General features: G+C 55.1%; 7 protein-coding genes and 1 pseudogene across 8 annotated transcripts, besides 1 other annotated feature; 5 read left to right on the top strand and 3 right to left on the bottom strand.

Moving 5' to 3' along the window:
• Window positions 1–982: 982 nt before the first annotated feature.
• Window positions 983–2,484, top strand: NCS57_00239100 (Acyl-CoA desaturase; the record flags this gene model as incomplete). The annotated part of the gene is made up of 2 exons (XM_053052422.1): window positions 983–1,274; window positions 1,349–2,484. 2 exons carry the CDS (start codon window positions 983–985, stop codon window positions 2,482–2,484), a joined length of 1,428 nt encoding a protein of 475 aa, XP_052917668.1.
• Window positions 2,485–3,590: 1,106 nt separating this feature from the next.
• On the bottom strand, window positions 3,591–5,052 carry NCS57_00239000 (uncharacterized protein; the record flags this gene model as incomplete). Its single annotated transcript, XM_053052421.1, has 2 exons — window positions 3,591–4,724; window positions 4,828–5,052. 2 exons carry the CDS (start codon window positions 5,050–5,052, stop codon window positions 3,591–3,593), a joined length of 1,359 nt encoding a protein of 452 aa, XP_052917667.1.
• Window positions 5,053–6,199: 1,147 nt separating this feature from the next.
• On the top strand, window positions 6,200–7,258 carry NCS57_00238900 (annotated as a pseudogene). The gene is made up of 2 exons: window positions 6,200–6,505; window positions 6,566–7,258.
• Window positions 6,200–7,258: a sequence feature.
• A 2,223-nt stretch (window positions 7,259–9,481) lies between these two features.
• NCS57_00238800 (uncharacterized protein) lies at window positions 9,482–9,733 on the top strand (the record flags this gene model as incomplete). The annotated part of the gene is made up of 2 exons (XM_053052420.1): window positions 9,482–9,600; window positions 9,652–9,733. 2 exons carry the CDS (start codon window positions 9,482–9,484, stop codon window positions 9,731–9,733), a joined length of 201 nt encoding a protein of 66 aa, XP_052917666.1.
• Window positions 9,734–12,382: 2,649 nt separating this feature from the next.
• On the top strand, window positions 12,383–13,498 carry NCS57_00238700 (uncharacterized protein; the record flags this gene model as incomplete). Its single annotated transcript, XM_053052419.1, has 1 exon — window positions 12,383–13,498. The coding sequence occupies one exon, from the start codon at window positions 12,383–12,385 to the stop codon at window positions 13,496–13,498; it is 1,116 nt and encodes a 371-aa protein (XP_052917665.1).
• Window positions 13,499–13,770: 272 nt separating this feature from the next.
• On the bottom strand, window positions 13,771–14,499 carry NCS57_00238600 (uncharacterized protein; the record flags this gene model as incomplete). Its single annotated transcript, XM_053052418.1, has 1 exon — window positions 13,771–14,499. The coding sequence occupies one exon, from the start codon at window positions 14,497–14,499 to the stop codon at window positions 13,771–13,773; it is 729 nt and encodes a 242-aa protein (XP_052917664.1).
• A 923-nt stretch (window positions 14,500–15,422) lies between these two features.
• NCS57_00238500 (Protein STU1) lies at window positions 15,423–18,968 on the top strand (the record flags this gene model as incomplete). Its single annotated transcript, XM_053052417.1, has 4 exons — window positions 15,423–15,448; window positions 15,567–16,053; window positions 16,104–17,116; window positions 17,171–18,968. The coding sequence occupies 4 exons, from the start codon at window positions 15,423–15,425 to the stop codon at window positions 18,966–18,968; spliced, it is 3,324 nt and encodes a 1,107-aa protein (XP_052917663.1).
• A 1,588-nt stretch (window positions 18,969–20,556) lies between these two features.
• Window positions 20,557–24,453, bottom strand: NCS57_00238400 (uncharacterized protein; the record flags this gene model as incomplete). The annotated part of the gene is made up of 7 exons (XM_053052416.1): window positions 20,557–20,703; window positions 20,762–20,895; window positions 20,951–22,798; window positions 22,853–24,145; window positions 24,193–24,228; window positions 24,280–24,310; window positions 24,370–24,453. 7 exons carry the CDS (start codon window positions 24,451–24,453, stop codon window positions 20,557–20,559), a joined length of 3,573 nt encoding a protein of 1,190 aa, XP_052917662.1.
• Between the last annotated feature and the right edge of the window lie 3,231 nt (window positions 24,454–27,684).

Raw genomic sequence — 27,684 nt, 5'->3', positions numbered from 1 at the left:
TGCCAATGGGGGCGCTGCGCTACAGTTCAACCTCTTATCACACAGTGAAACGGGAGGGTCATGGCTGACAATCACGAGAACTCACCATTTGGTCCTCATCAATCTTCACAAGCAACGGCTTCTTGACGTGTTAGTGAATCACCGAGGCTCATGCTTTTCGAGAATGTGTAGGTAGACGAGAGTGTGTGGAGGGTCGGGTTCGGGGAGGGACACAGCGCGTGCCAGTCAAGGAAACTCCAACAGAACAGGGAAACCTCCGCCCCAACTTGATCTTTCAAGTCCGTCCCCAACTGATCATGTTGATCTGATTGATCAAGCGAGAAAGACCTGGTGTAGGTACGGAGCATGTGGTCTTGAGCAGGACTGGTCATCTGGATACAGGGCAACGGTTGTTTGACGCCATCACCTGTGTTCCTTGCTGCAGTTCCTTGTCCTCTGCGACGCACGTCGATTCGATTCTCAGCATCCATCCATCCATCGCATCGTCTCCGCCACTGCCCTCAACCTTGAACAAGGGCCCTTGCTTCGACAGTGCCCTTTCCTCCCCTTCTCTTCGCCTCCTCCGCTCCTTGTTGTGCCTCCTGCTTGGCCGCTTGGCCTGTTCCCGCCGCAGAGACCTCCACTCGTCCTCCACTTGTCTCACGCCTCCCATTCCCACACCCACCCGCACACCCCCCGGTCTCTTTCTCATCCATCCAGTCCAGTCCTCGCCCGGCTCCGGGTCGGGTCTGATATAAAGCCCTTTTGGAACCCTCCGCCCCAACCGCCTTCTCGACCAACCTCCCTCCTCAGACCCTCATCCTCCTCTCATCCTCATCATCTTCTTAGGATAGCCATTAACAAAAGGCTCATCCTTCCCCCTTCACTCCTCCGAGAAGCCATCTCCTCTTGGTTCTCGTGTGTGCTGGGCACTCTCCTCCCGACGACACTTGCCATCGCCATCTTCAACACATAGAGATCGTTTTGGACAACACCCATCAACATGTCGTCGTCCACCGCCGCGGGCAAGCAGGCCCAGGCCTTCCCTGATGGCACCAAGGACTACATCCCTCTTCGATCCGGTGCCCCCAAGAGCAACGCCAACAAGGTCCATATCTCCGACGTCCCGATGACCTGGAAGAACATCCACCAGCACATCAACTGGCTCAACACCACTCTCGTTGTCATCGTTCCCATGATTGGCTTCATCTCGGCCTACTGGGTTCCTCTCCAGCTCAAGACCGCCATCTGGGCTGTCATCTACTACGTTAACACTGGTCTGGGTATTACTGCTGGTAAGTTTCGCTTTGTCAGGACGCTCATCGTTCTGGCCGGATCCAAATAAGACTGAATACTCACAATTCGCTAGGTTACCACCGTATGTGGTCTCACTCTGCTTACAAGGGCACTCTTCCCCTCAAGATCTACCTCGCTGCCGTCGGCGCTGGCGCCGTCCAGGGCTCTATCCGATGGTGGTCGTATGGTCACCGTGTGCACCACCGTTACACCGATACCGACAAGGACCCCTACTCTGTCCGCAAGGGTCTCCTCTACTCCCACATGGGCTGGATGGTCTTCAAGCAGAACCCTAAGCGCCAGGGCCGAACCGACATTACCGATCTCAACGAGGACGCCGTCGTCGTCTGGCAGCACAAGAACTACATCAAGTGCGTTCTCTTCATGGCTCTCGGCTTCCCCATGCTCGTTGCCGGTCTCGGCTGGGGTGACTGGTGGGGTGGCCTCGTCTATGCTGGTATCCTCCGTGTCTGCTTCGTCCAGCAGGCTACCTTCTGCGTCAACTCTCTCGCCCACTGGCTCGGTGAGCAGCCCTTCGACGACCGCAACTCTCCTCGTGACCACGTCATTACCGCCATCGTCACCCTTGGTGAGGGTTACCACAACTTCCACCACGAGTTCCCCTCGGACTACCGCAACGCCATTGAGTGGTGGCAGTACGACCCTACCAAGTGGAGCATCTGGATGTGGAAGCAGCTCGGCCTTGCCTATGAGCTGAAGCAGTTCCGCCAGAACGAGATTGAGAAGGGCCGTGTCCAGCAGCTCCAGAAGAAGCTCGACCAGAAGCGTGCCACCCTCGACTGGGGTATTCCCCTCGACCAGCTCCCTGTTGTCGACTGGGACGACTTCGTCGCCGACTCTAAGAACGGAAAGGGTCTCGTTGCCATTGCCGGCGTCATCCACGACGTTACCGACTTCATCAAGGACCACCCTGGTGGCCGCGCCCTCATCAACTCTGCCATTGGCAAGGATGCCACCGCCATCTTCAACGGTGGTGTCTACAACCACTCCAACGCCGCCCACAACCTTCTGTCCACCATGCGTGTTGGTGTCCTCCGCGGTGGCTGCGAGGTTGAGGTCTGGAAGCGTGCTCAGTTCGAGAACAAGGATGTCACCTACATGAACGACTCTGCTGGCGCTCGCATTATCCGCGCCGGCAACCAGGTCACCAAGGTTATCCAGCCTGCGGCCAGCGCCGACGCTGCCTAGGCAAGATAACTCTTTTTACGACGAGGATGAATGGAATAATCGAGTAATGTGCAATCCTGAGGAGCAGGGGCAGCTTCATGCCAAGGCATGTCGTCGAGAAAGGGTGTGGGGAGTTGTCGTTGGCAGCCAGATCACATGCTTGGACGATCTCACCCCCGCACCTTGTCCGTCTGCCCCTGAAGGATACAAGCGCACGGCACGTTGACGCAAATCATAAAATCGACTCATGAAGAATGGCGTTGGGGGGTTTTCTTTTTGTTTCAAGACTAAGTACTTGACCTCTAACAACAACAATACGGCGCAATATGCCAAAATGAGAATGGGTAAAGAGAGATGAAAATCACTGAGAAACATCGTTTGCCATGGGACCTGCAGATGGACCTTTGGCATTAGACTACCCGAAAATACAAATCTACTGAATACTATGTATCCTGTTCAATGTGCCTTGCTCAACTTGCGTGCCAATTGTTTCATTTGCATGTGAGTGGATAGCAAAGACTATCGACTTGACTATGCTGTCAAGGTAGGTAGACAACTGCTTCGACTCTGGCTGGGGTAATGATGAATAATGTATCGATTAATGTTTATTCAATTCGCATTCCTAGCTGCATGAACTGCTCCTAGATCGTGACGCAAATACTATGTAATTTGATATTCCTTTGCTTATGTATTCACTCCTTGCGCATGGGTGAGTCTCATCCTCTCATCTCGCATTCCCAGCAATATGACACCGATATTTATTCTAAGTCCGGACCTTATTCATTTCATAAATATCAAGTTGTAGTGTCCAATCTTCATGGTGATTCAATCCACAGCGGTAGAATGCTTCCGATCTCTGCCTTCTCTTGAGCGCAACTGCTATAGTCATAGTCACAGCCACAGAGCCTTTCCATAGCATCGGAGCGATAGGCATGAAACCCCGACAATGATTGGAAGGATGTCAGTGTCTGCGGTATTCATCTCTGGCACGCATGGCGGTGCTCAGCATGGCTCGCCTGATGGCCAGTTCCTGAGATAACTTGGCGAACGACCCCTAATCCCTTCGCAATGTGTCGTTAGGAGACTCGAACAACTGATCCAGGCCCAGTCTTGGCCGTCGCAGTGCATCATGGAGCAGCCATGCGAGCTTTTTGTACCGCCAACTCGGAGCTCTTAGCCCATGCTCCGTTGGGCGTCTGACGATAGCACAACAACCGACCATCGTCACCCGTGCTCCCTAGAATCTGACCATCGTCGTCAAACCCAACTCGCCAAACCGGTGTGCGGTGGTTATCAAGCCTTGAAATCTCCTGGAATGTGTGCTTAACCTGGCCAGGCTGACCGGCCCAATGGCGATCGCCCAGAGAGCCCGACTTGGCGAGACTGGCACTGAGGCCGGAAGGGTGGTGTTGATGTTGTTGGTGATGTTGTTGCTGCTGGTGATGGTGTTGCATGGGCTGAAGTTGCGGTGTCTGCGCCTGCTTTTCAGTCGGAGTTGCGGTTCCGTTGGTTCTGGCTTGAGGCGTTGAATCTCTGGTAGAGGCGTGGGGAGTTGACCGGAGCAAATCTGAGGCTGACCATGACAGTCCGTCGTCTTCTGAGTAGGGTGTCTCGATTCGAAAGACGCGGGCGTAGCCATCCTGGCATGCTGTCGCAATGATATCGTATCCCCTGATGTTCCCCGGCGCCCATGCCACATCTCGCACCAGGCCTCGATGGCCAGGTAGTTCTACAGCGAGATAAAACTCTTTTTGTGTCTGCTGGATGCCAATGGAGGTTGCCACAATATCGCGTGATCGATATACTCTTACGGTGTCCATGGCTGCGACCACAAGGCCCAGTGAATCAGATGGTACACCTGCGCGCAAGGCCGTGTAGCATGGCTCAGGGTTGGGGTCAAAGCGAACGCGAAAGGCAAGCTCCTCGCCTCTACTGGGCTTTGGGGCGACGGTGAATTCATCGATAGTGGTGTACTCGGAGAGGTTCTCGGGTTGGTCGTTCTCGGAGACAGTTAACCGGCCGTCAGTCGAGAGCAGCGCAAGGTAGGTATGTCGGGTCTCTTCGTTGTGCTTCATGGAAAATGACCGGTATGGGGCCTTGTTGGATCGTGTGTCAAAGGCAGGCTTGCCGTTGCCAGATCGTCCAGTGCAGAAACGGCGTCCAGGTGCGGCAGAGGGATCCTCGACCCAGATGCGGAAACGGCCCTCGATGCCGAGGGAGGCGATCAAGTTGGGGTAGACGGTCGCGGGAAGCCATTGAAGCTATAGAACAAGGGCGCGTCAGCGATGACTCTCTCGTATGTGTGCGACAGATATGATACAAGAGCCAGAGACAAGGGCAGGGTTCCAAGGGGGGCTGCGTTACCTCTAGAATCTCTCCGCCATGTGCGGTCCAGGTATCGCAAAGGCGCCATGTGCCATCCTTGTGGCGGTTGAAGACGCGGATCTTGCCATCGACGGAGCCGGTGGCGCAGCGGTCGCCGTATGTGTTGAAGGCGACTGCCTGGACGAGGTCTTTGTGGCCGTGCTGGAGGTTGAGGTCGAAGGATGGTGTTTCTTCGCTGGGTGAGGGGGGGACCGAGGTGGCCATTGTCGGTCGGAGTGGGTTGAAGAACGAGGAGGGGAAGCGGGGGAGGAGGAGGATGGCGAGATGTATCCAGATAGGAGTGACTCGGGTCGTTGCAGCGCCTGTTTCTACCCAAAGCCGATGTATTCTCGTGATGTAGTCGTGGTGGTGTGGACCGTTTGTCTGTTCCGGAAGGTTGGTACTATAAACTGAAGATGGCGGTGATGTGTTGCGGAGGACGGAGCTCCACAGCGGCTCAACTTAGCTCAAGCTCAAGCTACGTACCCTGTCAACTGTCAATGCAGGTTCCAACCCCCCCGCATGTCCACGACCACATGTGAGACTGCGACGTTGTTGATGTGAGTAGATGGACGAGCAGGATGTGGCTTCTGTACATTTATATGTGTATAAAAATTGATGCAATTCAATGGGTAGGTAGGTAGTTTACAACGAGCTGCTGTCTTCGCGAAACAAGAAAGATGCGAAACAGCAGCTTCCATCTCATCGGGATGTCATATTTGACAACAAACTCCTTCATGCGATGCAACATTAAAGACATCCCTAACCCACACATTTTGATTCAGTAGCACTGCAGTGTCGATCAGGATTACCATGGCACTGATGTTTAATGCTCCTGGTCCCAGGTGGATTCAGACCCCCTAGGTCATATGGCCTAGGGAGAAGCCTGTCTCAGCTATGAGGCTATCTTAGAGGCAAGTTTGGGTAGCTCACAGGTAGTGAACTATCGCCTCTGTGTATCGAGGTAGACTATGAAGTATGAATCTCAAAATTAAATTAGTGATATTGGATCTATCTCACACATGAAATCACTTGGTAAGACGAGGTGAGAGCTTCGAGGCATCCATCATGGTGAGTAAGTCACGTGGGTCTGCAGACATCTTGCTGCAAGCACACAAGTACAGCATTCACCTACCTATTTAGGAACTTCCTGCAACTGAAAAACTGAGTCTTGGCTGATATCTTACGCACCTAAACATTGGAAATGCCAAGGGACTATGAACCTCATAAGTGGTTCTGGGAGTGTTGCTTGCTTGCTTCTCGCTAACATGTAAGTGCAGGGATCGTCGGTTGGCCCCACGCTGGTGTGGAGGAGCGGCTGATTGTTAGCGGCAACAGGCGCTGGAGCTCAAAGCTTCCATGAATTTCAGCCTCGTCAAACTTTGGGGGTGAATTTCAACCAAATCAAAACACCATCACCCACCAACTTCTGCTGGCGGAGTCCAAGTCCAACATGGCGCATCTACTGAACCCCCTAGCAACGGCTTCACAGCTGTATCATCGATCTTCATTCTCGGCTCTACCGCAGGATCTTCAAGACGCCGTCTTTATCGCTTCGCAATGCCTCACGCAAGCTGCCGGCCAGCTTCTGGAGCTTCCCCAGTCTGTGACAGCGCAGGCCAACATCATCCTCGCACGATACTGGCTAGTGGACTCTCCCATGGCCAATGAGTTTAGTGTGAGATCTGCCCACCTTCCAGTCCAAAATATGCCGCCTGGTGATGCTCACACCCTCTAGGATACCTCGGCTGCCGCTATCTACCTGGTATCAAAAATGGGACCCCAGCCTCGATCACCCCGCGACGTGTCCAACGTCTATGCCTACCTTCTATCGGACGATTCGGCCTTCTTTCGATCCAACAACGTGACGGAAAACGACCCCAAGTCCTACTACATGTCCGAAGCCGACTATCACACCTTCCAAACCCGACTGCTCGCCATTGAAGCCCGTATCCTGTACACTCTCTCGTTCGATACGCACGTCTCGCTGCCTCACCCACTCGCAATCACTTACCTCCAAACTCTTGACTTCCTGGCGAAGCCCAAATCCGCCATCTCGTTACGCACCATTCAATACCTAAACACGGCACTGCTCTCGCCCCAGATGCTATACCTCACCCATCAGCCACATGCTCTAGCGACAGCTGCCATATATAACGCGGCGCGAGACTTGGGTGCCAAGATGCCAGAGTGCGAATGGTGGGAGGTCTTTGATGTAGACCGGGAAGAGCTCGGATTCCTCGTAGTAGGAATGCGAAGTGTGGAGAATTATTTGCGCAAGCAGAAGGAAGAGATACCCAACCTCGCCCAGGGTATGCTTACACGGAAGGCCATAGATGAGGAGCTGCAGAAAAGGGGTGTGCACACCGGCAACGCAACTAGTGACGCCGACGAGGAGCAGCGGATCATGGGCATGATGGACAGCAGATAATATGCGAGCCGTCGTCTTGGAACGCGTGCTCGGTATCAGATTCGGGCCTGCCTGCAACGGCCCAGGGAAAAGGCGCCACTGTTTCGCATAGCCAAGACGCTACCAATGAGCTGATGGGGAATCGCCGCGGCTCTGCATACCCAATGTCAACTTGGTGAGCATCAGGCCATATTCGTGGATATCAGTGGTTGCACGATGGCCCGGGGGAACGGCGATGACAATCGAGAAGGCCAGCAGTTGGAGAATCGCCACGAAGCGACATGTCGATACCTGGAGGTGGCGTTGCAACGTGAAGCACTCGCAGCAGTCTGGATTTCGCCAAGCATCCACAAACAAGGCAGAGGAGGGTAACTTGAGCGGAGGAGGAATCTCGAGGAGACGAGAAGAAGTCGCGTGCTGTCAGCAAAGCACACACAAGGGAGACGCTCGACATCCACCATGCATGTGCATATGTGAGGTTTTGCCAGCCGGCTCTCGGTCGACCACGCCTGATGAGACTGGTGGGCGAGGAGGATTCGAGCGCGCGACTAACAACTCAAGATGCGCCAGCGACGGAACAAACGGCTCCTGTGTGTATCACCGCGGCTGGCGCGACAATATGGAAGCCGTAGTGCGCTCAATATGAGGGTCCATGTGATGCTTTTTGCATCTCACCCCGCGCTGCACGGCGTCGTGATGCCCCAGAGCAGGGCGCTTGTAGTTTTGTTGACAGGTCTTGGTCAACACGATAGTCTCTAATCGAGGACCAATGCACCCATAAAAGCCGCATGGTCAAGTTCCAGGCTAAAATCGCCCAGCTTCTTTACCCCCAGCGAGTGCTCTCAGGGACATGCGGTGAAGACAAGCCAGGGACCCCGTCGTGGATCCTCGTGGCACACGCCCAATCATGCTGAAGGCCGGCCACGGAGTGCGGGGGATAAGCTGCACAATGGGCGTCCCTAGGCGTCCTGTTGAGAGCTGTGGAAGCCGCCTTGAAGAGCCGAGCTACTCAACGTCATCACCATCATGAAACCCATCCTCTGAGGCGAAGGGATGCCCAGTAAGGCGCGAGCCGCCCTGCAGCTTGTCCTGTGATCCATGCTTATCCATGCCAACGGCCCATGCCTGTTGGACGTGTCTCGAGCTGAGTGACTGAGGAGTGCTGCTTGTTTTGTGGGTGGGAGCTAAGAGTATGCACATCGGGTATGAGACGGATTTTCAAGAACGTATTTCGTTGCCACCAAGTTCATCTCTCGGAAGCCATGGTACCAGCAGAGTCAGATTGTGAAAAAGACCGAAGCATCCCGAAGGTTGTGACCGGAGGTTTGTACGCAATTGCCTAATCCAAAGGAATGGATGATGCACAAGATCTCACCTCACAGTCACGGGCGGTCAACAATACCTCTCGCCTCAGCAATTTGGGGGCAAAAACAAAGTGCAGGGACACGGCCGGGAGAGACGGAGGTGCGATGATATCCGCCTCGCGGCCAGAGTGGCCAATGGCAGAAGGTCCCAAGTAATCCCCCCGTTGGAGCGAGCCCCGATCGACAAAAGGGAAAAAGGGACCGGAGACGGACACGGGGACGGGGATTGGACCATGCGGGCCACTCACTATCAAAACTGGAAACCCTGGAAAGCCCCGGTTGGTCTTCTAGAAGGTGTCCCGACCCACGGACGCCTCACACACACAGAGAGCCAATTCCGTGGAAGCCGTGTCTCTGTCAGTCAGTCCGAGACCCGGGGCGTAGATTTCCTCTCTTGGGGTGCTCGGTTTGTTTCTTGCTGGAGGTGGCCGGGAACTCGTCAATGGAGAAGACGGTGACCACCTCCTCAGCAAGGCATTCTCCTCGTCCAAGTTCAAAGCCTGGTCCTTGCTTGTGAGACGCCCACCCCCTGCTGGCACTGGATGCTGGGGCGCATGGAGACGAGACGAGGGTCTGTCCTGTCTTGGTGGGTGCGCCCTACCATACAGTCGTAGTGGAGGCTTCATATCGTGGGGCAAGCTGAGGGTGTTGCTGTTGCTCGTCAAGAAAATGGCTCACTCCTTTATTAGCCTCGCGGACCGTGGATAGGTGCATCTGGCCGAAATGACGAGATACGTATCTTCCTGTGTCCAAAAGGTATATTAGGCCTCGTCTTCCCTCGTCCAAGACCTCTCCTCATCCATCACTTCATCACATCGTCTGCTTCTCTTCTGTCCACTTACACCAAACCTCTCTCACTTACACCACCACAACCTCCATCATGCCTGAGACCACTCCCGCCCAGACTCCCTCGTCCTTTGGCGACAACAAGGGCATCAAGTTCCACATCAAGACTGGCAACGCCCGCTACCAGTGTGTCCTCCAGGACCGCTCTGCCTAGTGAGTTTGCCCTCTCTCTCCAAACAATCTTGATATTAACCAGTTCATCAGTGAGCGTACCAAGGCTGCCCGCCAGAACTCCACCGACTCTGTCACCTCTACCGACTCCACCGGTACCTCCAAGTCTGCTTAAAAGCAGATGCCGTTCTATCCATGGACGCGCATGAGATCGACGTCGGGCTTGAGGCTCGATGGTTGAGGATCTTGGATGGATTTGGTATGGATGTGGCGTCTCGACTCTGAACCCCCACGCACTGTCTCGGAGGACAGCCGTGAGAGAGCGAGGCCACACCAACCAACAAAAAAAAAGGCGGATTTACTCCTGGCTAGTTCCAGGAACAGAAATCGGGGTTGGTTCTTTTTGATACCACATTATCTGGCATTAGCGACGGTTATTTGAACACGGGGCATTCGGCGTCCCCATGAATTGAAATGCTCATATTTTCATCACAATGAAGCGAAGCGTCTCTTTCTGTGTGCGTGCATTCATCACCATCCAACATGAAGTTGAACAATGTCCCTCACCGAGTTGGCCCCAAGACATCCGTTCCCCAGCCCGAATACGCAATTGCATCTCGCCTGGGCACTGCAACCATGTCGTCCACTCACGGAGCTGAAATGACAAGCAGAGCAGAGATGTTGGCCCACCTGTCCATGTGAGCCAGATGCAAGACCCCGATTGCCAAGTCTCGGCTTGTGTCCTCCTGGTGACCGAAGCTCTTTCTTGGCCTTGGCCTTGAGACACCTGCCTCTTTGCCTTCTTCCCCACCGACCCTCTCTCACCTGGCCCACCGCAAAGGTCACGTCGAGGGGTGAACGATCCTCCGCCTCGCGCCCAGAAGGCCGATTCTCCGGAGCCAGGAAGCGGGGCCAGGTCGGTGTTCGGCGGCTCTGTGGTCCGGGCAGCCTGTGGCGATTCAATTGAAGACAATGGCGAGCGAATGCGAAAAGAGCGAGGATTCACCGCCCGATGGCCCAGGTCGGCCGGGCCGGGTCATGGATTGAATCCATTGGTCACTTGTCAGAATGCGCCGGCTGATTCGGTCGACCAGATTGTTTTGTTTTCTCTTGACCTCGCGTCTGCGTTTTACGCGGAAATGCGGAATCACCAGCGGTCCAGATTTGGGGTCTTACTTGAGAGGGAATGAATGAGTGCGTACGCAACCCGCGCATGACGGTAGATTCCCGCGTCCCGTCCTGACGTCGTCATGGTTCATCCGCCAATGGATGGAGCATTTGTTGTTGGTTAGGCACAATCGTCCTTTTTGTTGGTCTCGCCTCGAAAAGGCCGTGACCAGGCTGACTCGAGCAGATGGGATGCTCCGGCCATCGGTGCCGCACCACGGCAAGGTAGTGTACGGAGGTAGTACTGTACCTACGTCCGAGATCATGGATGTACCCGAGGGGCTGTCTGGGCTCGAGGCTCTACTACCTCCCAAGTACACCCATTCTGACGCGGCTATCTGGCTCGTCTACAATTCCTGGACGTCGACGAAACAAAGTTGCAAAACAATGACGTGTCGGGCTGAACAGAAAACAGAGTTTCAGGGGCTGTCAAGTTTTGGAATCTCGCCGCAACGCCTTTGCGTCTTTCCCCAACCCAACCCAAGAGCGTGCCAGTGTGGCCGGGAAGCGGGCGTGTTAGTGACTCTCTGCTCTGCGCATCATCCATCACATCACGTCACGCGCGCCGTCCGCAAGCGGCGGATGAGGAAGAATTGGGAAGAGGGGCAGCAACAGGCGAGGGCCATTTCTGACATGAGAAACAATGCTATGCTGTAGTCGAGGAGAAAGGACTCGATTTAAACTTGCTGAAAACCAAACTGCGAACGAATCTTACTTTTCTCTTGCCTTTTTGTCGTTTGCAGCACATCAGGCAGGAAAAAAGGCAAGAGCACAGCCACCCCATCAAAAGCTTGAAGATACGCTCTCTCCCGTCTTTCCCGTCCGTCTTGTCGCTGATGGCTCGGGGGTTGTCTCTCTCTTCTTAAACCCTTTCTTGTCCCGTCAAATCCAACCTTGATCTGTCGATCCCTTTTTTCCCTCCTTTCCCTCACTCTTCCAATTTCCACTTTCGCTACCTACAGTACGCATTTCAGTTTATCCGCTCTGAGGCTCATCATCCGCATTGATCTGCAATCGTTCATCTTGCCCCCGTATACGTACACGTGAGAGAGAGGCGACAGGAGTGATGCCTCATCCTCTGGTAGCTACAGGTACGTGAAGAAAGAAAAAAAAAAAAAAAAAAACAGCGTCGCTCTGCGTAACCTACCCTTTGTCTGCTTGTCTCTGCTATTTTGTCGTGCCTTTTTTTTTTTTTCTTACTTCTACTCTCCCGCCTAGAGAGTCGTCGTCACGGGCTGAGGTCTAGGCCATGGATGCGTCGCTGACCTTACCCCGCGCCCACTCACTGGGGGGAAGCTTGCGAATCACGGCGCGTGGCTGCTGTTCCAGAGCTGCCTGCCTGAGCTGCCCCCCAGGCCAAAAGTCGCCTGAGCCACTGCCCACGGGCACCTTCACTGCCCCGAGGTCAACCTTGGACCTACAGTACCACAAGGCTGCCCGTCCGTCTGTGGCGAATGCTCGAGGACTACGCAAGCTCAATTTCCCCTTTGCCTCCCGTCTTGGTTGCTCAGAGTTTCTGGAAAGCTCTTTCTTTACATCGTCTTTTTGAGAGGGAGAGACTCCGTCTTCTTTCTCGTCCGTCTGTTGCTTGTTCTCGTCTCTTGTTGCCAAAAACCCTCGCTTGTGTTTGCGTCTTTGACAATCACCACCACACACAATGCCTAACCATGTTGTCCTGGCATCAGGTGCCGTAGTCGCCGTTTCGGTCGCCGTCGCCACAGCTGTCGCAATCTACGAGTCGCCCGAGGTGCGACGATACGCCGACGATGTTCGCCGGCGGATAGCTTTTGCTCTGCACTCCTTGGGCGAGGGCATCGACCCCCCTCACCGAGAGCCCATCTTTAACAGGCCCGAAGACGCCGACGGCTTCCTCGAGTCCCGCCGAGGCCCTGGCGCCGAGTCTGGTGTCGATGCTGATGAGGAGACCCGCCGGAGGCAGCGCGAGGAGCTGCTGTATTGGAATTCCGTTATGCTAGAGAAGCAGAAGGAGAAGGAAGCTCTCGCAGCATCACGGCCCGCAACCACCGAGTCTCGCCCCCGAGGATCGTCCTTTGACGATTTTCTCCGCCAGGATGAGGGAGCTGAACGAGGGACCTACGTCTTCAACACCGGTGCTGACGTTCGAGGTACCGACGACGGCCTGCGACGTCGTGGGGAGCAATCTCGTTTCCTCACGTCCGTTTACTCCAACCCGTTTGCGGATGAATATCACATCGATGCCCAAGAGATGCAAGATGAGATGGAAGCTAGCCGCCACATTTCCCCTGCCGCCGATGAAATCTCCGATATCTACAGCGCTACCACCCGCGACCAGGACGAGAAGACTCCTGCTATTGACGCTCCTCTCGCCGAGATCGACCCTATTCCCGCTCCCTCTGAGACCGCTACCTCCGCCACCCTCGAGCGCGAACTTGGTCCTAATGAGTTCATGACCGCCGGTCAGGAGGATCGTGAGGATGCCTACGCCTCCATTCAGGCCTGGGCCCAGAACTCGAGCCCCGAATTCTACTCTCCCCTCCCCGTCACCCCCACTGCTTCCATGTCTGAGCCTTCGGTCATCAGCGACGACGGTATGCTGACACCCACTGATTCCGTGTCCATCATTGGATCTGGAGATGATATTGCCAGCGATGCGCAGTCATCTCACGAGGGCGAGACTGGCCGGTACTACGATGTGATGAGCGAGAGTTCTGGCATGGCCACCCCCGCCAGCTGGTCTGAGGTCGGCAGCGTCATCAGCGAGAGCGACGCTCCCCTTCCTGTTCGTTCTTAAGAAGCTAAACACTGTGAAAGATTGGACCCTCGAGGTCCGTGGGAAAACGCCTGATTCGACTGGAGTAACAGATTTGGCCGGGATTAACAGTACAAGTTAGGATGCCGTGATTTTTTTGATCGTTTCCTTGTTTTTGGAGTTGGGGATTGGGCTCAGGGCAGGTTTTATATCCTCGGCATCTAGTTATTTCATTTCGTCTATAAATTCTCCGTCGTCTCAAACACCTACATGCCGATGCAGATCTGTGAACGCCTCCTGTCTAATGGAACTATCTAGCAAGACTTCATCTTCTCCTTGTAGTCGTCCCAAAGCTGCTCGACTGGTCGTCCGACCAGCTCAGTCCAAAACTTCTTTTCCTCGTACGTCTGAATCCTGAGCTTCTCATTCATGCGGCGGATTGTCCCATGTCCAAAGCGGTGCTCAATGTACTCGAGGAAGTAGGCCGTTTGCTGATAGCCAGCGTCCCACTTGCCATCGGCATTGTGCTTCCAATGGGGAGGGTTAAGATGGCAACGGAGTCGTACCCAGTCGGCAATGCCTTCGATCAGTCCACCAGGACACGTCCCATGGCCGTGATATTGTAGACAGTGAACCAACTCATGAGTCAACACACCGTCGATCTCATCAGTGCGGCGGGAAGTTGGGCTGATTTGTTTGATGTAGTTGAGGGAGAAGTGAATCTCCTTGTGGTCGTCATCGAGGTCGGTACCGGTGGTATAGGCAACACCGCCCATGTCACGGAGGATAAGAGTGACGGACCGCGTAGATGGGAGTGTCGTTGTGGGGCACGTGGGCGACTCATAGAGCAGTGCGAGGACGCGCTGGGCAGCACGGGCAAGGTAGTCGGCAGCGTTGACGGCACCGAGGAAGGCAGAGGAGCCCGGATGAGAGAGGTCGCGGATCTCGAGGCGGAGCTTGGGGAGATCAAAGTCTCCGGCGCCGGGGATCTCGGGGCGGTCCCGGGACCCGGAGGGAGTGGGGACCTGGACGGCGGGGGACATGATCGGGACCGGGGAGAAGATGGAGGCGGGGGTCGGAACGGCTGACACGGGGGGAGGATGAGGCATACGAGAGAAAGAGTGGGAGCTGAGACTAGATGAGACTCTTTGGAGACGGGCCGGCCACGAGGTTATGTGTTCAGAGTTTCTGGCTGAGAGGGATCTTCGAGGTGGATGGAATGGAGGGGTAAGTGAGTTTTCAGGAGGCGGTCCAGGCTAAGAAGGGACTGGGCGAGGAAAAGAGAGAGGCAGAGGAAGAGTCAAGAGAGCGAATAGAGTTACACAAGAATATTGAAGCTTAGTAACAACTGAATAGAGCTATGGTCGTGCGAAGAAGATGAGGCTTCTCATCTTAGGTTGTCAGTTTGAAGATGTCATGAGTGAAGCTGCCAACAAAACAACCCCTCCATAGAGCCAGAAAAGCCCCTAACTAGGTAAAGCCCCGCCAAGCCCCAGCGTTACCCGCAGCGGGCAGGTTGCAGAGAGCGCGTGTGGGCAAGCGCGGCCCAAATGCTGCGGGGCACACCTGCCTTGGGTTTCCATCATTCTCCGGGGCAACTACGGCAGCCCCTGGTCCCGTTGTTTTCGCTCCATCCCGCGCCCGCGCCCGCGCCCGACATCATCAGACACCAAAATCCAATGTCCCTGTCCCACCCACACCCCAAAAGATAACAACAAAGTCTAGAGCCTGTCACTAACAACAACAAAACAAAACAAAACAAACACAACAAATCTCGCCCACGCCTCTCGATGCGCACGTCAACCGGAGCGATTCCACTGTTTCGCTCTGCCGTCTACGAACTGTCACTCAATTAAACACGCAGGTATGTTTTGCTTGTCTTTGGGATGCAGCTGTCTTCCCTCCCTTGCCTGGGAAGACTAATTTCCTGGCAACCCTCAACGCATAGCGCATCATCAGCGCCGTCATGACACTTAATGGAGAGACGAGCGTGTACGGGCCACTTTGGCGTCGCTCGAGGGCATGTGCGCCGTCTTCCTGCCCCTCCATGCTTCCATCTCCTCCCGTTGTCATGATAAACATCGCAAACGGCTGACACCTAATTATATAGATTCGTCGCCTACAAGTCCATGGCCGACACAAAGCTCACCGATCAGCAGGTCGCCGACCTCGCGACCATCCTCCGTAGCGACTCGACCCTCGACTCCAAGGTTCAGTACGTCACCGTCATCAAGTCCGGCATCAAGCAGCACAATGTCCCCGAGGCGAGCGTCCCGCAGCTGTTTGACGGCTTGCGCACTGCCGCCACCTCGCAGCATGCCGCCCTCATGAACGCCGGATTCACGGCGCTCAACCACCTCCTGACCCGCCTGTCCCGCCAGGACCCCAAGCTCTTGACCAAGGAGGCCGCTCGCACGCTGCCCCTGGTCATCGAGAAGCTCGGGGACCAGAAGGACAAGTTTCGCTCTCTCGCATCGCACTCCCTCGTTACTCTGTACACTGTCGCGCCCGCCGATGTTGAGCGATTTGTCCGGAATACGGCCATGGGAGGGAAGAGCGCCAGAGCCAAAGAGTCTGCCATGAATTGGCTATTACAGGTGAGGACGGTGATCAACAGGAATCGTGGCTACATGTGCTAATGGCGTAGATGCACAAAGAACAGGGACTTCCCTTCCGGGCCTATGTTCCCACGCTAATGGAGCTACTCGAAGATGCCGACGGTATGGTTCGAGATGCCGCAAAGAATACTGTCATTGAACTCTTCCGGTCCGCCCCGGGTGCCGCCAAGTCAGATCTCAAGAGACAGCTCAAGAACTTCAAGGTGCGACCCGCCATTGAGCAGGCCATCGTCAAGGAACTTGCCCCGACGTCTGGGCGTCCCGAGACACCTTCTGAAGCCCCTCCGCCGCCTCGTCCAGTACTCTCCGCCAGCGTCTCGTCCATCGCCGACCGTCCCATCACCCCAGGCATCGACACTAAGCCCGAGAGCCTCGACCCATTGTATGTCAACACGCACCGAGAACTCGACGACATTTTTAAGGAAATGGCGTGGTTTTTCGATGGCAAGGAGTCGGAACAAAACTGGATGAAGCGAGAGGATTCCATCACAAAGCTCCGAAGGCTGCTTGTGGGCAACGCGGCATCTGACTTTCCCGATATCTACCTTGCTGGGATTCGAAGCATGTTGGACGGCATCATCAAGACGATCGTCTCGCTGAGAACCAGTCTGTGCAAGGAGGGATGCGGCCTTGTTCAGGAGGTTGCCAACACGTTTGGCCCGGCCATGGATCCCATGGTTGAGCTGCTCATGCAGACGTTTGTCAAGCTCTCCGCCGGAACCAAGAAGATCAGCTCGCAACTCGCCAATGTGACGGTGGATACGATCGTGAGCAGAGTCTCGTACACGCCTCGACTGATGCAGCACATCTGGATGGCCTGTCAGGACAAGAACGTCGCGCCTAGGACATACGTCACGGGCTGGCTCAAGACCATCTTGAAGAAGGAGGCCCAGCACAAGAATCACATCGAGCACACTGGTGGTGTTGATCTGATCGAGAAGTGTATCAAGAAGGGCCTGGCGGATGCGAACCCGGCAGTGAGAGAGAAGATGAGATCGACATTCTGGGCATTCTGGGGGATCTGGCCCGCGAGAGCAGATGCGTAAGTTGAACTCACCTATACCGCTCCTCATTTGGTTTGGCTAACACGGAATAGTATCATGGCCGACCTGGACACGACTGCCCAGAAGCTCCTCAACAAGGACCCTAGCAACCCCAACTCGCCCAAGAAGACAGAGCCTGTGGCACGCCCAGGCCTTGGACTTTCCAAGAGCACAATGGGCACCAGCAAACCTAGCCTCCGCGAGACAATGATGGCTCAGCGAAAGGCAAACCTTGCTGCCAAGAACCTCCCTGCTCGACCTGGCTCTGCCATGGCTCACCTCTCACCCGTGAAGACAACGACCACAGCTACCAAGCCTTCAGCAACTCGAACCCGGCCAGAGGCTGGCGGCATGTCAGGGGCTCCGATGCGGCCAACGAGGAGAAGGCCGGAGCTGGCGGCTCGTCCTGCCACTGCTGGCCCTTACTCTGTTCGTGATCACCCATCTGTGGAACCTGGGAGTCCTGAGAGTGTGAGGTCCAAGACCACGACGCCAAGGCCCAGAGCGACCACTCCTAAGAGGACTGGACCTCGGCCGCGGCCCGGTCATGCGCCTCACGCCAGCGAGTCCAGCTTGCCATCTCCTACTTCTGCAAGGTCGCCAGCCAAGCCAGCCGCTTCGCCCCGTGTGAGCCCTACCAAGTTGAAGCAATCGCAGTCTGCTATGCTGCCCTCGAGCAGTCCCTCAAGGGCGAATGAGGATTTCACTCTCGTAGTCCCAACCATGGCTGGCTTGCAACGGCAGGCATCTGCACCACCTCCAGAGGCGCCTGAGGAGTTGAGCACACCAGTGACCGAGTCAATGCCAGAGCCCGCAGTAGAGCCTGCTCCGGAACCTGCACCAGAGCCAGTGGCAGAGCCCGTGGTAGAACCCACTCCAGCTCCCGCTCCCGTTCTCGCAGAGCCCATGCAGGTAGAGCCCGTGCCTGGAACTCCTGCCTCGACATTGCAAGTGTACGAAGACCCCTTTACTGATGATCAGGCAACCCCCAAGCCGACCTTCAACCTTCCTGTGCTGGAGGACAAGCCCGTCAACGCCGATGCGGCCAACCTGCCCAACGCCCAGGCTCCCGTGATGCAAGACGTAGACTCTCCCGAGAGGACGAAGCAGAACTCGCGGCTGCTTGACAGCGGCATCACCAGGATCAAGGCCCGAACTCTTGATGTCCACGGCTTCCGGAAGTTGCAGTCTCTCTTGCGAGACAGCAAGGGCATCTTCACGGACGACAAGTTTGAGGCGCTTCTGATTGGCCTGTTCCAGTATCTTGAGGACCCCTTGCCCAATGTCAACATGGACAAGGCCCAGGATATCAAGGCCCAGATCCTGGCCACCATCAGGCTACTTCTCCGAAAGGAACGTGACAACTTCCAGCCTCACGTGTCCAGGGGCCTCGAGTCTCTTCTCGAGACTCGCAGCGCATATGACATCCGTGCACACATTGTCAGCGGCGTCGAGCTGCTGGCTGACGAGCTTGTCACCATTGGTGACGGCTCTGAGATTGTTGTTGTTCTGACCAAGCGTCTCCAAGCGTACGACGGCACTGCCCCCGAGGACAACCGTATCCTCAGCACGGGTCTGCATGTTCTACGAACCATGCTTGACAAGAGAACTAACTTTGTGCCCACCGACACGGAGCTCGGCCAACTTGCTGCCCTTGCTGGTCGATGCCTCGTCTCGGTCGACTCGGGCGTCCGCATGGATGCCGTTCAGCTCTGCGTGGCTCTGCACGCTCGTGTCGGCGAGGAGGCCTTCTGGCATGCCCTCAAGGATGTCCAGGACGATCCGAAGAGCTTGATCACGTACTACATCGTCAAGAGACAGCGTGAGCAGGGTCCTTCTATTGCTGCCTGAGTCAACTTTAGCGAGCGAGGAGTTGAATAGTCATTGAGGCGGCGCTGGAGGAACCTGTTGTCACAAAATATTGGCGCTGGATGCCGGAGTTTTGGTAAAGGACGGAAACAAACATCAAGGGCGTGAGGTTTGGTTATGGAGTTTCTTTGGCGCCACGAGAGGATCATGACACGGGACCTACAAGGACATGTTGCCGTTGATGGTTCTTCTTTGGTCACGCACTCCGTGGGCTTTACAAGACGTGGTTTTTTGATTCTATGTTTCTCACACGTTTGTTGTTGTTGCAGCTGCTGCTATTGAATAGTTGCCCCCTTTTTTTGTGAACACTTTTTTCGCGTTGCTTGTAATTATACACTTAGCTTTTGTAATTATATACCTGATCAATTTGGCAATCAAGAGAGTCTGGCATAACATGTACTGGGTATCATTCACAGCTATTGTCATGGAACAGGCGTCTTTTTCGTCATTTAGTCATTGTACAAGATACATCTCTCCGTCATGAAAACATCTGGGTTTGTGTCTGCAGCTACATCGCAATCTGGTCTCTTTGACGAGCCATACATGATACTTTTCTTTCTCTGACCCCCGTATACAAGGGGGCCGACTTCATCACAGCCAATACATACATATCCGACAAGTCCTTCCGTTCCAGAGACGGACATTCAAAGACAAACAAGGTGGAAAAGGGGGGAGGAGGGGAGTAGAGAGTAGGGGGGAATAAAATATTCAAAAACCCTCCATGATGGGGGTTCAACAGAAGACGATCAACCGCCAAATATCATCAATCAACAAGACATCATGTCTCAAAGGGGGTGTAGTGGTACTTTTCCTGCCTGACCCAAAAAAACAACAACATGGCATAACTGGCCAAGCAGGGACGGCAACACTCTTGAAACAAAAACAAAGCCAAGCAGAGCAACAACACATGAGCCAACCCAGCAAAGCAAACCCAGCAATGTGAGGTGAAGTGAAGTGAAGTGAAGTGAGGCAAAGTGAAACTGAGGCCACCATGAGAATTCCATTCCATTCCAAGCACGCAAGCAAACAGCCCAGTACGTCAAGAATGATTGATGCATGCCACCCATTCATTCATTTCCATCAATCAATAGAAACAACAAAAAGACCAAGATCCTATCATAGTAGTGCAAAGTAAAGTAATCCCACAGCAACAACGTCCACTCGTAACCAATACTCCCCCCATTGTCCTCATGGCCCAGGTAAAAAGAAGAAGCATAAACGCACTCGCCAACGTTGACGCAAGAGCAATCGCAGGGGACCCAGTGAAGCACCGAGTAAATAAGCGGAATGAGAAAAAAAGAGTTGGATATCATTAAATGTCCTAGCACAAAAACGCCCGGTGTGCGCAGCATGACACGCATGGAAACAAACCAGCGAGGCCGCTTTAAATCCAAAGGTGCCGATATCGTTTCGTGATAAGATGATGATGGCGGCATCTCTGTAAAGGTAGCCTAGGTATCCACGACTCGAAGGTCTCGTAAAAAGGCGTCATAATGTAATGCACTCATGACAACTGCGTTGCTTTTGTCGAGAGAGCGTCGTGTTTGAGAAGCAAAGCCGGTGCCTGTGCCTAGGCGTCTTCGAAGATGGTGTGACTGTTCTCGATGACGAACTGAATAGCAATGTTCTTTGCGTGCATGTCTGTCATCTCACGCTCAATGCTCGTATCACGCATAATCGTTGGCGCAAACACGACAGCCAGGTTCTTGGGAGACATCTGAACAAGGAATGTTAGCGGACGAGGTCATCGTCGTTATTCAGGGGTCATCACTTACCAAGTTCTCGGGCTCACGCTTTGCCACGCGTGCCAGATGGAACATGAGGAACTCGAGGCAATCACGATGCCGTTGGGGCATCGAAGCAAACGTCTTACGCAAGTGATCGCATCGTTCCGTCTCGTCCGCAATCGCTATATCATGTATTAGCAAACCGTGATTCACACAAAACTCCCTCCAGTGACTCACCATTCGACTCCAGAACACGCTCATAAATGTCAAAGGTCAGTAGCGGCATGGGAAGCTTGCGGAAATACTGCTTCAGCACACTCGTCACCGCCGTGATATCCAGGTCAGGATCCGAAATGTCGAAGTTCTCGTCCTTGCTGAATCCATCCTTGATCATGTTGACCTGTGAGTTGCCACCAGTCTTTCGGTAGATACCCTCCTGATCCATTCCCCTCAGTTCCACCTCTTCGATACATCTCGTCACCACACTGGGAATCTGTCGGCGCTCGTGGTCGGATCGCTCGGCAAGGTCAGATCCAAACAGAACCGTTGGTGGCTCAGCTGGCTCTATGTTGCTCATGTTGCCCGCCGATCCAGACTTGGGAAGCGTGTTCTTCTTGCCAAAGAATCCAAAGCCTTGTCGGTCTCGGTCGGCTTGCTGCTTGTTCTGGCCTGCGTGTCCGGCGTGTCCGCCATGCACGTTCGCACCGTTAGAGACAGGCCCAGCTGGCGCCTCAACCTGGGCAACGGTCATGTTGTAAGGCATGCCGATGTTCTCTCCGCTCAGAGGAGCACCGCCCTGGTGCTGCATCCTTTCACGATCGTTCTGGAATGCGACAACAGCCCTGTTAACGCCCTTGGCGACGTTCTGGGCCAATCCCTTGGATCCCTTCTTCCAGTTGAACTTCTTGACCTGGCCCTTCCGGACCTGCACCACCGTCGGGCCGGCTTCCACAATGGGCTCCTCGTCGGCGGGGACAAGAGTGGCGCCTGTCGACAGGCTGGCGGAATCCAGGTTGAGGGAGGAGCTATTAGGTCCCTTGCCGGGGCCATAGATTCCGAGGCCGCCAGGGGACTTGATGTCCCCTCCAATCTGCGACTTGAAACGTTCCTGAATTTGGTGTGTCAAGTCGTTGTTCATATCTGCGAGCTGCGCGTTCTTGGACGATAGCTGCTCAAACTCGAGCAGAGCACGGTCTCGATCCGCAATCGCCTGGTTCTTCTCCTCGAGAAGTTGGTCTCGTTCCTCGTGGAGCTGCTCAATCGCCGCAGACATGCTCATCTTGACCTTGTCAAGCTTCTGCACAAACTCCTTGATCGCCGAGTCCTCGAGATCCCGCGGGTCTACAGGCGTCTTGGTTTCCTTGGCTCGCTCGACGTATCCGGCCAGGACCTCCAGCTGCCGAATCATAATCTCGGTTTGGGTGTCGAGAACAGACACCGTCTTTCGCTTCTCCACCAGCTTCTTGTTGAGACTCTTGAGGTCCTTCTCCGTCATGAACTGCCTCTCAAGCTCTGCTACTCGCTGCTCCGAGTTCCGGAGCTGTCGCTTGAGGAACGCAGGATCGTCTCCAGATGCCAGCGACATTGGGCTGCTAATTTCGTGGGCGTGACCGTAATCCTCGGCAACTGGTGTCCTGGGCCAGCGAGGAGAGCCAGTTGCGCGAGTCGTCTCGCTGATGCTTCGTGTGTGGCCAGTCCTTGAAGGGTTTCCAATGGGCGATTCCACACTGTTAGTGCGGCCATGTCTCACAGCGTTGGACACACGACGAAGGATAGACGTCGAGCCTTCGTCAGTGCCAAGGATACGGGCCATATCCTCGTCCATACTAAAGTCGCCCCCGCTGCTCCATCTAGGCAGCTTGGGCGAGTGCTTGGGGGATGTGCCATCGTCCTTGGTACCAGCCGCCTCCTTGCCACCTGGGTGCACCTGGGTGTGGATTTGAGTGGGAGGAGCGGGAGCTGACCGTGGCTGCATGTAGGTATCCGTCTTCTTCTGCTCAACCGATGAGGTCCGAGGGGGGTTCTGTCGAGTAGGCGTGGCATCTTCTGTTTCTTGCCGAGTGGGTTGCCTGGCATTTCCGTTGACTGGTGCTGTTGTTAGCAACCCTTTGGTGCTTCCATGGCCAGACTGTCTCTTACCGTTTCTGGCGCCAGTAGCAGGGACCTCTTTTCGTGCAATAGGCTTGGCGTTCTCTGGCCGGGAAGATGTTCTGGATGACGAGTCCATCGAAGCACGAAGCTCATCCTCATCTAGCCGCCTCGACTCTTGTGATGACCGCGAGGCGGGTGTTGTAACCGTGCTTTCGGAATGAGCCACACCGCTATAGCCGCTCTCCTTCCGTGTTCCATTGCTTGTCCTGGCAGAGCTAGTGTTCTCCGCGGGGACGCTCGAAGACTGCGAGCTGCTCCTTGATACCAACTTCTTGCTCTTGGGGGCCTCCTGGAGCTTGAAGTCCTCATTGGTGGGCGGACGGCGGCTGGCTGCCTTCTGAGGCCTGTCATCAATCGCCGGCGAGCGTCTACTCGAGTCGGTTCTCGAAGACTTGGAGAGCTTCCGGGCTGGCAACTTGGGAGGGGTTTCATACTCTGACGAAGAAGGCTGGCGGCCCTTCTCTTGGAACGCAATGTGAGGGGTTGTGTTGTGCGAGTCACTTCGCTTCTCAGATGTAGCCGTCTTGGGCGCACTGAAATAGTCCTTCTCCTTGGTCTTGCCCGCATCAGAAAGATTCTCGGACGTCGACCGCGGAGTCGGATGGGGACTAGGATCGAGGGCTACTGAAATGAGGAAGCTGTCAGGATCGCCTGCACCAGTGTCGGTCCGTGACATCATGGTCGAATTGCGATTGTTTCGGTAGGTGGTGGCAGGTAGGCTCAAGCCATCGCCGCCCTTGCGCTCCGGAGAGCGGGCTGGTCGGGAGCTGCTTCGAGACGACGACTCGGTCCGACCGTGGCCTGTCCGAGGCCGAGGTGATAGTTCGGTGGCAGTGTCTGAGTCGGGGTCGACACGGTCGTTGGAAAACGCATTAGGAGGGATGGCGTTGGCTGGGAGAGCGGGCAACGACTTTTCGGTGATCATCGGCGAGTGCTCTTTTTCTCTTGCTTTTGCAGCGGCGGCCGCCTTTGATTTCTTCCTACGCCTGGCCATCAACGTCTCATGGCAGCCCATGCAGAAAATGCCTTGTGAGGTTCGGGCATATCGAAGGTTCTCAATCTTGCGTTTGCAGTTGCGGCAGCGGAAGCAAGTTGCGCAAAACGCTTGTTCCCCAGTAAGGATAGCTAGGTCTTCGATCTTGTTCCCGCAGGCGCTGCAGCTGTATGTACAGTTATTGCAGATGAGAGACCCATCGCCGAGAAGGAGGAGGTTCGCATCGGAGTCTAGGAGGGTACCACAGGTGTTGCACCGGAAGCAGTCCAGGTGCCATCGGTTGCCAGCTGTCAAGACGGTCAGCATATAGTGCAATGAGACGGTGATAACCGACAGCTCCCGCTCTGAGCCTTCTTGCGGTGGCATTGGGCTGCGGAAAACGTAACGAGGGGTATCGTCAATGTAGAAAACTTTCACATACCTAGTTCAAACGCCTTGCCTTCCTCGAGGATCTAGAATAGCCCAGTCAGTAACAGCTCGTAGACCGTATACGTTTGTAGAAATATCATACTTCTCCGCAACCTTTGCAGGGAAATACATCGTCGGTATCATTGTCCATGGGACCGTCGAGGTAATCTTCAACGATGCCGGCCATGGTGGGCGGTCTGTATCAACCAAAGAGCGGAAGTCGACCTCGGGGCGGAGAGTGGAGCGAGCGAGGCGTGGTGCTGACGGCGTCGACGGCTTTCATGAAGGTGAAGGCTGCGGCCCAAGGTTGCAAGCGACACGACGCGGCTAGAGAGCAGGCGTCATGGACGAGTTCGAGTGGGTGAACGGAGAGATCGGATCAACGATCGGAGAGGGGAGTGGTGGCCAGGACTCGGCGCGAGGAAAGGGTCGTCGGGATAGTCGGTCGATGTTGGAGTCGATCAAGCAACGACGGCGCAGGGTCGTGCCTCGGGCTGCTGTGAAGGAAGACTGATTGGAACTGGAGGAGGGACCTGAGCTGAGGTCAGGAAGCAGCAGAGGACAGCCCGGCCAAAGTCAGGACAAGCCAGCAAAGGCGGACCAGACCAGACAAGGGGGCGTGTGGAGGGTTGGGTTTGATGAGGACGAGGGTCCAGGAGGTCCTTGGTCCGTGGAATAGGGCCAGGGTGGTCCAACGATGGGATTGGCAAGAGGGGCCTCAGTTGATTTGAAGCTGCGAGTTGAGCTCTGAGAGCTGGAGGCAAACGGATGCAAGCGAGCGAGACCTGGGAGCGATGGGCGAGGACGAAAGGCGCTGAGCGATGAAACCTTGACGCTCGGTTGACAATGTCGATGCGGGACGGGGCGAGACTGACAGTGACGGCACCTCTTGATGGATGTGGATGGATGGCAAAAAGAAGATGCGATGGATGATGGAAGAAGAACTACAACCCAGGGCCAGACACAGAAAAAGAGAGGATCCGATCCGGATTGTGTCTGGTTCACGAAGGAAGACGGCGGGTGTCGAGACGGGAGGAATGAATGGATAGGTGGGAATGGAGACGTGGGATCCAAATGGGGATGGGATGAACAGCAAGCTACTTCACGGAGGGGAGGCCCTGGGAGGATGAAGAGGATTTAGTGGAGGGATTGGTGAGGACGCCCAGCGGTCTAGGGGGAGGGGATCACCCACTAAGCCTGGAACACAGTGGAAGGGTTCCAGCTTTCAAGGGGACCAACACGCTAAACGGCCCCTAGCCCTCCGTTCCAGCCCCGGGTTGGGAGGGGGGCTTATGGATGGATCACCTCAGTCTCCCGCCTCTAGTCTGACGAGGCACGGATACCATCCAACAGCCTATGGAAACGCCGTGCCAGGGCTTCTAGAGGAGCAGGGGCTGTGGCAGACCAGGGGTAAAGCTCAGTAGTATGTACACGCCGCGCAATATCCATACGTACACAGGAGGAGGAGGAGGCTGAACCAGCAGCACCAGCAGCCGTGGAAACCGACTTGTTGGGTCTGTTGCGTATTTGTCAACCCATCTAGGCACATTGTCAGATTGTCGTGCATGTTACGATTCACGGTTTCCACGGCAGGGAGCCTCGTCGATTGGAATGAGGTTGATCCACGTAGCAGAAGCTCGCAAGGAAGGGCTCTGCGTCAGGGCATATCCAAGGGTTACGACCTTGGCCATCCATGAAAGTGTGCGGTACCACGGCATCAGATTTTGTGCGTGTGGGCTAGAGCATGCCCCCAGGGTCGGCATAAGGGGCGCTGCGATGATTGCTTGCAGGGCATGTATTGTATGTGAATATTGACTCTTTTTCACGACCTGATAGACAATACATACATGTCCCTATACGGACACTGGTGAGGTCTCGGTCAGAAGAAGCAAAATGATCGCCCCATGGTTGGTCGTCCCCGAGTAGACGAGTGCTATAATTAAAGCCAATCTCCCTCCCCTCGCCGTCATCAAAGACGGTCTCGAGGCTAAATAAAAACCCACCTGCAGACGCCTTGCCTAGTGCGTTGCCGCATCTGCGCAGTGTCCAAGGGGCAGCCAAGCCAGCTGGGGGCGCACAAGCAGAGGCACATGCAGACACACGCACCGCCTCTGGATGCTCACGGCAAGGTCACAGAGCAAAAGGCGCGCTTGTGGCGGGCGGCGCTCGACCTGGGCATCATGGGGATCAAGCTCCTTGGGCTTGTCGATCCGATGGGACAGACCCGCTCAGGGGCGTTTCTGCATACGACTGCTACAAGACATTGCGATGGCGACGACTGGAGGATGGGGAATATCGGACAATATGGATTGCAGACCGACCAGAACCAAGACCCTGAAGTGCCCCAAGAGGGTGTGAAGGGACGGGAGCTGGAACTCGGTTAGCCCAGAGGAGGGCTGCCGAGACATCCATTGACGGGCTGTATGCGGAGGAATGAAGAAGCCTTGTATTGAGCTGGGGCTGTGGCGGGAGGTGAAAACCTACGTCCACTTGCGCCCTTGATTGTACAAGCGGAGTATAAGTGCTCACGGGAGCCTGCTTGATAATACAGATACCACAGAACCATCCTGCGAGCGGCCGACCCTGTTCTCCGTCAGCAAGGGGCCGTCAGCTGAACTCTGTCGTCTTGCCATCCATCACGCCGCTTGACACGAAACCAGAAGGTGTTGAAGCTGAGGTCGGGTGTTGAGAGAGACATGGACGGCAGAGCATGAACCACGGCGAGAGAAAGAGATACTTGCCGGCCCGTGTAATTATTTCATGCTCGGCTGTTTCAGACAGAGTGATTTCTGCCCTTGGCCAAGGCATTGATGAAACGCAAAACGGCCAACGTTGATAGGGCAAGACGAGAGACGGCTTGCAGCTTTGAAATCAAGAGTCCATAACTGACTCTTGCACCCCTTGACCGCAACCTGGGATATCAGGTTCATCGTTCGTTTCTTCTCTTCGCCTCTATCATCCCGATGAATCTATTTTCGTCCCTCTCCTTGATTTGACTGATTGATCCCCTGGCAGTGGCGCTGGTCGGCATCATGAAACCACGTTTCTCGTCGTCCCCACGAACCCTGGACCATCCATGCGATGCAGGTGCGAGAAAGGGGCCTAGCGATATGGCCCAAAGGGGCATGGGCTCGCGCAGGGTCGCTAGGTCATGCATGGATCGGTTTCGAGAGCATGGATCCTAACTGACACTGACTGGAGCCTGTCACGACCACGTCCCTGGAAATCCAATTTCCCCGTAATGCTACCACGACACAAAGTTACGTGTACCCTAACACTGATACTGTTGTAGGTATTCAGCCTTGCCCGCCGGATAATCCTCTTGGCATCGATCGACTTTGATTGCCGTGAATCTTGCTTAACAAGAACAGTCACTCTTGATGTGATGTGATTCGACGTCTGATCATCATCGTCATGA

This window comes from Fusarium keratoplasticum, chromosome 2 (genome assembly GCF_025433545.1).
Source record: "Fusarium keratoplasticum isolate Fu6.1 chromosome 2, whole genome shotgun sequence".
Classification (NCBI taxonomy): domain Eukaryota; kingdom Fungi; phylum Ascomycota; class Sordariomycetes; order Hypocreales; family Nectriaceae; genus Fusarium; species Fusarium keratoplasticum.
Note: the sequence above shows the minus strand (reverse complement) of the source record. Positions and strands in the feature narration are given on the sequence as shown.